Source organism: Solanum stenotomum, chromosome 12, assembly GCF_019186545.1.
Source record: "Solanum stenotomum isolate F172 chromosome 12, ASM1918654v1, whole genome shotgun sequence".
Classification (NCBI taxonomy): domain Eukaryota; kingdom Viridiplantae; phylum Streptophyta; class Magnoliopsida; order Solanales; family Solanaceae; genus Solanum; species Solanum stenotomum.
In genome coordinates this window covers 33,836,054-33,845,064 of record NC_064293.1, presented here as the reverse complement: position 1 = coordinate 33,845,064, position 9,011 = coordinate 33,836,054, and the positions used below count along the sequence as shown (strand labels likewise).

At 33.0% G+C, this 9,011-nt stretch overlaps 3 protein-coding genes across 4 annotated transcripts in view; 2 read left to right on the top strand and 1 right to left on the bottom strand.

Moving 5' to 3' along the window:
* The first annotated feature begins 6 nt into the window (after positions 1-6).
* LOC125848579 (uncharacterized) lies at positions 7-1,840 on the top strand. The gene is made up of 2 exons (XM_049528461.1): positions 7-1,497; positions 1,581-1,840. The coding sequence occupies exons 1-2, from the start codon at positions 23-25 to the stop codon at positions 1,669-1,671; spliced, it is 1,566 nt and encodes a 521-aa protein (XP_049384418.1). The 5' UTR covers positions 7-22; the 3' UTR covers positions 1,672-1,840.
* Positions 1,841-4,646: 2,806 nt separating this feature from the next.
* LOC125849205 (zinc transporter 3-like) lies at positions 4,647-7,189 on the top strand. The gene is made up of 3 exons (XM_049529246.1): positions 4,647-5,273; positions 6,563-6,712; positions 6,812-7,189. The coding sequence occupies exons 1-3, from the start codon at positions 4,680-4,682 to the stop codon at positions 7,121-7,123; spliced, it is 1,056 nt and encodes a 351-aa protein (XP_049385203.1). The 5' UTR covers positions 4,647-4,679; the 3' UTR covers positions 7,124-7,189.
* A 1,010-nt stretch (positions 7,190-8,199) lies between these two features.
* LOC125848509 (phosphatidylinositol N-acetylglucosaminyltransferase subunit C) overlaps positions 8,200-9,011 on the bottom strand; it is a 15,215-nt gene continuing 14,403 nt past the window's right edge. Inside the window, exon 6 of one of the 2 annotated variants that reach the window (XM_049528391.1) lies at positions 8,200-8,453. The gene's annotated coding sequence lies outside the window, so the exon portion shown is untranslated. Of the gene's footprint in view, positions 8,498-9,011 lie in introns of both variants that reach the window. The other variant, XM_049528388.1, reaches the window with a different exon arrangement.

Genomic DNA, 9,011 nt, shown 5'->3' with positions numbered 1-9,011 from the left:
GGATAAGTTTAAGGTAGCAAACATGTCTCGTGATCAGGTGGTGTCGATGTTTGGAGGAAATTGTTTTGATGATGGTAAAGAAGACAATCACAAGGCAGGAAACAAAAATGGTGATCAGGTATTTAAGTCCAGGTCAAATATTTTGGATGGTAAAAATGACAAGTTAAAGAAAATAAGCAGACCTGTTGATGATCTGTTTAAGTTTGGGTCAACTAAATTGGATGCTAAAGACGGCAAATCAAAGACCTTTGGAGAAGGAAAGAAAGGCGATCAGCTGTTTAAGTTTGGAGAGCAGTGTAAGATTGGAGAGAAGCGAGGCAGGAACAATCAGCCTCAATTGGTAATGGAGGAGAACAAAGGCACAAAAGATGTCAAGCAACTTACAGAAAGATTAACAGCCTTCTATTCCAGCTGGAGGAAATACAAAGAAGAGAAATGGGGAAAAGCAGATGTTTTGGTGATTACTACTCCATCAGTGGCACCAGTTGAAGATATGTCTCGTAGCTTCTTAGTGTGGTTGCTGGATGGTGAGTTTCTGGATACCACAGCTGTTTTTACGGACACTGGAATAGAATTTCTTTGCACCAAGGAAAGTTTCTTCAGGCTTCGTACAATTGGAATTTGTATGACAAAGATTGCAAAGCTAACTGTTTCTGTCCAACTGAAGAAACGAGGAGAGCGATGTGTAGATTGGTTAAAAAAGACTTTGAGGCAGGTGAATACTGCGACGAAGTCTGAAGCAAACTGGTGCCCACTTGTTGTTGGCTGTATATTTGGGGAGTCTGGGGAGATAGAGGTTCTTTCACGTTCCAAAATGTTTGAAGTTGCATATGTAGACAATGCTTTAACCAACCTGCTTGAACAGGGGAATTTTGTGAAAGCAGAAAGGTTTGCAGCTCAACAGTCAACTTTACCTATGCAATTTCAGATGTTGTCTTTGGAAACATGTGGCAGTGCAAAAACTGCAAATGCTGTATCATTTTCTGAGTTAGCCAAAATTAGGTCGATGGATGATAATTCTTATTTGTCAGAAGAATTACTCCGTGGTGCAAAAACTCCTACTGACGGTAGAGTGGATAATGGAGGACCAGTTGAGCAAACCAAACCTGAAGAAAACAAGGTATTTGAGGAGGACAATTCATCAAGAAAACTTGCAGATAAGATGATGTTGCTTGAGATAAAGGAGGGTGATATGGAAACCTCTATCACAGAGGACAGTGCAGAAGAAAAGCCGTTGGCTATGCTATTGAATGATGAAAATAGTCCCTTACTGCAAGTGAAGGAGCATGGAGAGCAATCTGGACCAACTGCAGGAGGAATGGATTACAGTATCCAGCCAACTGGTGTTACAGATGCTGCATCAGAAAGTTCTTTACCAGATGATAACAATGGCATCTCGAGGAAGGACTCTGTTGGTTCTGATGATGATTGGACATTAGTTGAGATTGAGTGTCAAGGGAAAGAAACAGAAGTATCCGAGAGAGTCAGCTGGGGAAGGTATTGATATCACACATTGTAATTTTCTTTAATCCTTTTCTTTTGGTTTGTTATAACAACTCTTTGTTCATGTTTTTGTATAGGTGGTTCATGGGTAAAACTGGAAAATCATTTGGTTTTAAAGACGAGGTGTGCGATGAAGCACCATCAAAGAGGACCAAGGCTGATCCATGAATACATATCTGCAGTCTTTTCTCTGTTTGATTAGCTGCTGGCCAACAGTAGGTAGTGCACAATAATGCTCTTTATTTTCTAGGTCAATAATTTTGGTTGCTTGTATTAGAACTTCATAACTCATCTTTAAATATGGTTCCATCGTGTTAACGATATGTGCCTTCGTTAATCTCATGATGTTTATATTTTGCTCACAACAACTTCTGATACATTATTGTCCATCTAATTTCATGTTTTTTATTAGACAGTAACTGCCACTCTGAAACAAACCTTGGTTTTAATTTTTATGTTACAACTGTGTGGCATATAACAGAGTAACTTCATCTAAAAGCAGCATTAAGCTGAGAGCTGCTTTAGTGCAGATAAAAAGTAAGTCGTTTGGTTGGGAATTAGTTATCCCACCCGGATAACTTATCCCATCACTATGGTATAAATGGTGGGATAAGTTATCCCAAACATGTCAACCAAACAAGACACCAAACTTTTATCCCAGGACTATATATTATTATTCCTCACACCAAAGTACTCTTTGAGCAGAGGGTCTATCGAGGGGGATTTAACAAGGTAGATCCGTACACTTGATCCTTCTCATATTCCACATTCTGGGATTATATTGGCTATGTTGTTATACTAGAAATACGAAAGTGCATTCTCGGATGTCAAATGTTTTGTTTTTTTCATCGTCACAAGTAAGTAACTTGATTCATCAAGGTTTAGACATTTGATAAAACATTGATCACCTTGGTGTTGCATCTAGTGATGCTCAAATCTTTATTTTTAGGTTGTTTACTTCATCTCTTCTACCACTATACACTATATCAGTTTGTGTTTGACTAAATCATTTGAAAAATGTTTTTGTTAGTGACTAATTTGTGTGATCCAACATTTTCAAAAAGTAATTTTAAGAGTTGAATTACATAAAATAAGATTTTAATTTGATAAATATGGATTTTTATACTAGTGGTGTCTTGTCCTCGTGTCTTTATTAAAAAATTTGAAACACATTTTTTGGGGAATTTTTTCCTTGTGTTGCTACTGCTATACTATTACACTAAATATTTTTTTTATTGTTATCAAACACCTTCATGCTCTCACATAAATATTTTTCCTGAGAAATTAGTATTTTTTGACATTTCATAAGCTATAATATAGATATGTGCCTCTTCCACCAATACTTTACAGTTTACACTATCAAGTGCTTACGCCATCTAAATTGGTACATTATTGATTATCACTATCAATTGCTTACGCCATCCAATATAACTATGTCACCTTGGTAATTATGACAAACAAGAAATTGGAAGCAAAATAGTTTATAAAGTGTTTTTCTCAAACTAAAATGCAAACTATACTCTATAGAGATAGATCCATAATTATTTCATTGACGCTTTCTTATCGAATTAAGTTTTCATAACATGCATAGATGTTGACCTTAGCTAGTCCTAACACTATGACAAAAGGACATTCCCATCAAATAATTGAAGTATATGGCATCCAGACACGTTGGAAATAACTTGTGGAGTATAGAGGAGAAGAAAACTTACCCACAAGAAAAAAAGCGGGGATCAAAACAAAAATAATAATGACCTAAAAAAATATGACATTGGAAACGCAAACAAAAACTAGTTTAATTGAACCTGACGCTATAACCGATCACATTTTATATCATATGTAATACTAGATAACTAATTTCACATAACTTAATGTGAATATTATTTAATACCACTAATCAAAGATTACACGACTTATATGATGAAACACATTTTTTCTTATATGACCAACCAAATTGAAGGTAATATTGTTTGAAGTGTTAGGAGTAATTATATCACGAAAGGACATATTAAATTATTTAAAGTACTTCTCTTCCTCGAATGGAGTTTCCTATGTTAACATTGTTAAGGAGCATATAAATTTTGACAATATATACAACATAGAAGTAATCGTCGTTAGCTCTTTTCATTAGAGGATAATCCTTTTTTTTTAACATTAATTAGTCTAGAGGAATATAATTTCAGTAAACATATATCTTTGGAGCCAGCAATTTGTGAGTACAGGGACAGGAATATATTAAAATACTCACTAAGTGTAATTTCAAATGATACATTTCGTATCAATAAACCGAACGAATTGTGGTTAGAAAAAGTTTTGAATTTTGAATTCGTCTATGAGGAAACACTCTCTTTCACTCTATGTTGTGTTGGTTATATATTGTCGTTGATGATGGCATGCATCATGCCATCGTCTAGAAATTCCACTATACTTTTAATTACGATGAAAAAAAAAACTTAAAACACATAAACATATTTATCATAGTATGATAATGTACACTTTAAAATTAATATTAATTTGGGACATGAAAATGTCCTAAAATCTGCATAATTTTGGACCCAATTAATTCACTTACTATTGGAATAAGTTGATACACTACTTTGCAAACTATGACCCTCAACTTTGTTTTATTGGTTGACTATGTTTTTATCGTTAAAAATAAGTGGGTAATTCAGGTTAAAAATGGGAATTTGAGATCGATTTGGGGAAAACCGTTAGTTTGAAGGGTACAAGTGATAAGTATAGTAACGGCAGGGGTAAGAATAACTTCATTTTAACGGTAAGTGTATAGTCGACCAATAAAACAAAGTTAATGGGTATTTTTGACAATTTTCCCTGAAATTCTATGTATGTGAAGGACAATATAACAAAATAACGTGTGTTACTTTTATTAATTGGTGTAAAATATCCGATACAAATAAGTATTGAATCTTTCACATGGGGGCAAATTACTATTTTTAGGTACTAAATGATGATCAATTCTTTCAAATTGGTAATAAACCTTTCGAATTAATTAATGGATCTAGCTTTCAAATTATTCACCAAAAAAACACAAAATTCCAATTATCTATCTATCACACATCTTGAATATTGCAACTTGTCCAAACTCCATATATTATAAATTAAAAGCTTCACCACTTATTCTTCTTCTCCATAAAAACAAACAAAACTAAACAATAATGAGTCCTCAATTATTTCTACTCCTCAAAATCACAACCCTATCAATCCTTGTACAACCAACCCTAATCTTAGCAAATTGTACATGTGAACCTCAAGACAACAAATATAATCATCAAACTAAACACAAAGCCTTATCCTACAAACTAGTAGCCATATCTTCAATCCTTTGTTCAAGTGCACTTGGAGTCATCCTCCCAATCCTCTTAAAAAACTTCAAATCATTGCAAAAAAATGACTATTCATCCCTTCAATTCTTGATAAAGGCGTTCGCGGCGGGAGTGATCTTAGCCACGGGGTTTATACACATTCTTCCTGATGCATTTGAGAGCTTAACTAGTCCTTGTCTTAGTGAAAATTTATGGGGGAGTTTTCCATTTGCTGGATTTGTTGCAATGATGTCTGCTATATTTACTTTGATGATGGAGTCATTTGCAACTGGTTATCATAGAAGAGCTGAATTGAGAAAATCTCAGCCAGTCTATATTGGAGATGATGATGAACAAGGACAAGATGAGCATATTGCTCATGGTCCACAAATTTTGCTAGAAAGATCTGATTCTTCAAGTCTTTTGAGACATAGGTTAATATCACAGGTAAATATCTTTTGACTGATCTAATAGTATATTTATTTTTTATTTGTACGAAATGGGTTTTTTTAATAATCATGAATAAGTAGAAAATTTGTGTTATAAACATGATTCTCCACTCATTTTCTACTGAATTAGCTCAGTGAGAAAATGCATGGTGGGTAATAAAACAGATTCTCACTGAAATAGGGAGAAATTTACTATTTTTTCAGTATGAAAATATTACTCTTTTTTCTCTTCTCGTTGATTCAAACAAAATATCTGTTGAAAATAACCACTGGACATTTTTCAATGGATAATTTCAGCGGGAAATAGTAATATTTTAATAGTGTGTGTCGGATCCTTCATAAATGAACAAATTTGGAGGAACCATGTCTTATGTTGATTGCTATGTCACTACAACAAAAACAACTCTTAGCGGTAAGCCGATAATAAAGAGTGATAAAAGTCTTTATCAGCATTAGTTAATTGTCATTGGATGTCGCTACAGACTTTAGAGACATTTACAAAGAGTGTTAAATGTCGCTAAAAATATGTTTTTAGCAGCAATTAAGTTATTGTCGTTAATTAATTGTCATTAAAGATCATTTTTATATAGTGTGTTGTTTGAACTCTCTAAAAATATTATTGCGCTCATATCGAATCCTTCAAAACTAAATTATTTTAAGGATCAGATGCACACTCATTTACATTAATAATAATTTTATTTTAATATCAAAAAGGGAAAGAAAATGCTACTCTACTGATGTCTGGTGGGGTTTTTATAACTACATGAAAGAGATGAAAGAAAACAAAGAAAAAATTAAAGTTTTCCTTAATATTTCCTTGATCTATTTTTCCTTAATTTTCTTCATCTTATTTTGCTTCTTTTTTTTTTATTGGTTTCTTTTCTAAAACAAAAATAGTTTGAGAGATTTCGCAAGAACAAAAATCATAGAATATAATTTGAGCATATTCTTGTGTCGGTATATTTGTCTTTTTATATTATAAAAATGCCTAATCTTTTTGTGTTGTCAATTATTCTGTATTATTTTTTTTGTCATGTCATAGAGTTAATAATTCAACTCCATTTGTTCTGATTCAACAGATTTAAGGTTAATTACATAAACAACCTTACAAATTTATCCTAATCATAGCTAGTTTTATGTTGCAAAACCTTCAATTGAATTAGGAGAAAAATAGAAACTTATTAATAAAAAACATATTTTACCACAAGTATTCTCTAACCAAAGAAAACTGTGCAAAATATTTGACATACTAATATTCTGAAATTAATAATTCTTCAAATTTTGCAGGTTTTGGAATTGGGAATTTTGGTTCATTCTGTGATTATTGGGATTTCCCTTGGAACTACAGAAAACCCCAAAACAATTAAACCTCTAATAATAGCTTTGAGTTTTCATCAATTTTTTGAAGGCATGGGACTCGGTGGCTGTATTTCCCAGGTAAAATTAGTGAATTCTTTTGTCCGTTTTAAATTAGTTGTTATATTTCACTTTTTGAGAGTTCTGGTTGTACTGTACCTGATATATGTGCATGTGCAGGCAAAGTATAAGGCAAGAACAATTATAATTATGGTATTGTTCTTTACTGTTACTACTCCAAGTGGAATAGCTATTGGAATGATGATATCAAAAGGTTACAATGAGCAAAGCTCAACAGCACTAATTGTACAAGGAGTTCTTAATTCAGCATCAGCTGGAATTCTTATTTACATGGCACTTGTGGATCTTCTTGCAACTGATTTTATGGACCCTAAATTACACACTAGTTTCAAACTCCAAATAAGTGCAAATGTATCACTTGTCTTGGGAGCTGCTTGTATGTCATTATTGGCAAAATGGGGTGGCACATAATTTCAATAGATAAACTATGTATATAATTTTTATTGGAAGAAGAATATACTAGTCGTTTGTCGTTAATTAAGATATGATTCATTAGCTAACGAAAAGAGTTGGTTGAATCTTGAAGAATATGTCAAATTTAGACTTAATTATGATATGATTCATTAGCTAACGAAAAGAGCTGGTTGAATCTTAAGGATTATGTCAAATTTAGACCATCACTATGTAGACGAAATATCATCAAAGACTATTCTTTGACACACCTCAAGTTGATTTATGTTCTCCATAAATAATTAATTTTTTTCGCAACAACTTTTAGTTTCACAAGAATTTGACCATATATTATTTTATTATATCAACTTATGTCATTTCTTTGTAATATGATTCCATGATTTTAGAGAGAGAAAACTGTAAAATATTGAGCTTTTTGCACTTTAGCATCTGTCAACTTGCAACTTGCAATAATGGACTCAATCAAAAATCAAGTTGCTCTCCTGTTAAACATGTCAAAAAACAAAATTAAAGTATAATATGTTCAGGTGGTCAATTCCTAAATAATTACACGAATTTACCTATAAAACCATATACTGTAGTAGTTATAATTAGCCTAGTCCGTGAATCTCACAAATAAGACGATATTATCACGGAAGGCTATAGCTGGACCGATAGAATTCCTCCCTACTTGATCAAATTTTTAAATGAAGCCCTGAATATGTAAAATCATGATACTAAATTTGAATTTGCACCAATAAACTCATGCACTAAAGAGGTTATGCTTCTCGCTGAGTATCATTCGGACCTGAAATTTCTGAATTAGAGGAAAGAAAAAAGTGCATAAAATTCTGGAAAGAGATTTTATATCATAAAGTTAATAAGGTTGATATTTAGTGATCTTAAGCTACAATACAACTATTCTCTATTCAGGTAAAGACCAAAAGAGAATAAGGACAACTTATTTGGTCCTTCAATTAGTTTGTGGGAAGTGTTAAAAGAACACCATAGATACAGTTCACCAGATGCAGGAGTGTATAGTCCATAGAGATGTAAAACTTTACTTTACAGTCAACAGAATGATAAAAAGGGTATCTAGTGATAGTGTTTACTATTATTGTGTCAAATCTTCTACAAGGAAAGAATAAACTAAACGGACAGAATTCAAAGTTCATGAGTTCTGAATTTGTCACCGAGCCTCATTTTAATTACTGAGTTCACAATTAAGTATATTTATACATGTGTAATGGACTTCCTAATATAGATACAGTCCGTCTTCTTCAGGAAGCAAATCAGTATTACTTTAGCTGGGCACTAAGAATACAAAGAGTGGTCAAAATTGATTGTGTAACTCAAATGTTGCTCTTCATGAATCACATTCATCCATCCACAAATCTATCAAACAAATAATTCACTTAGCATAGCTACATGACTAGTTAAATCAATAATTTAAAAGAGACTAAAAGCTTTAACGAAAGGAGATGCTTAAGATATAACCTGCTCATTCTGTAATGTTAAAACAGAGCTTAGCCTCATCCCAAGGGCCATTAATCTCAAACTTGTACTCTTGAATCCTTATCAGCCAGTAAGGACAAACCAAATTAACAAAGACAAAGATGCCCAAAAGCACAATGAAAAGCAGCTTATGCAACTGGTAAGTGAAGACTAGTGTCAGAACCAATAACTGAAGGGAGAAACAAATATGTAACTTGAAAGAGCGCTTCTTCACACAATATGTGACTAAAGGAGCAAAGAGGAAAACTTGCAAGGAAAATAGCACAATAGCAAAGACATGAAGCCTTGATGGAAGGCGAGAAGAAATCAGAAGTGAAGCCACGATCGAAGCATTCAGAGAGATATTGCTTGTCAGGGTTGGATTATCTAAAGCTCCAGGAGCCTTTACAGTGGA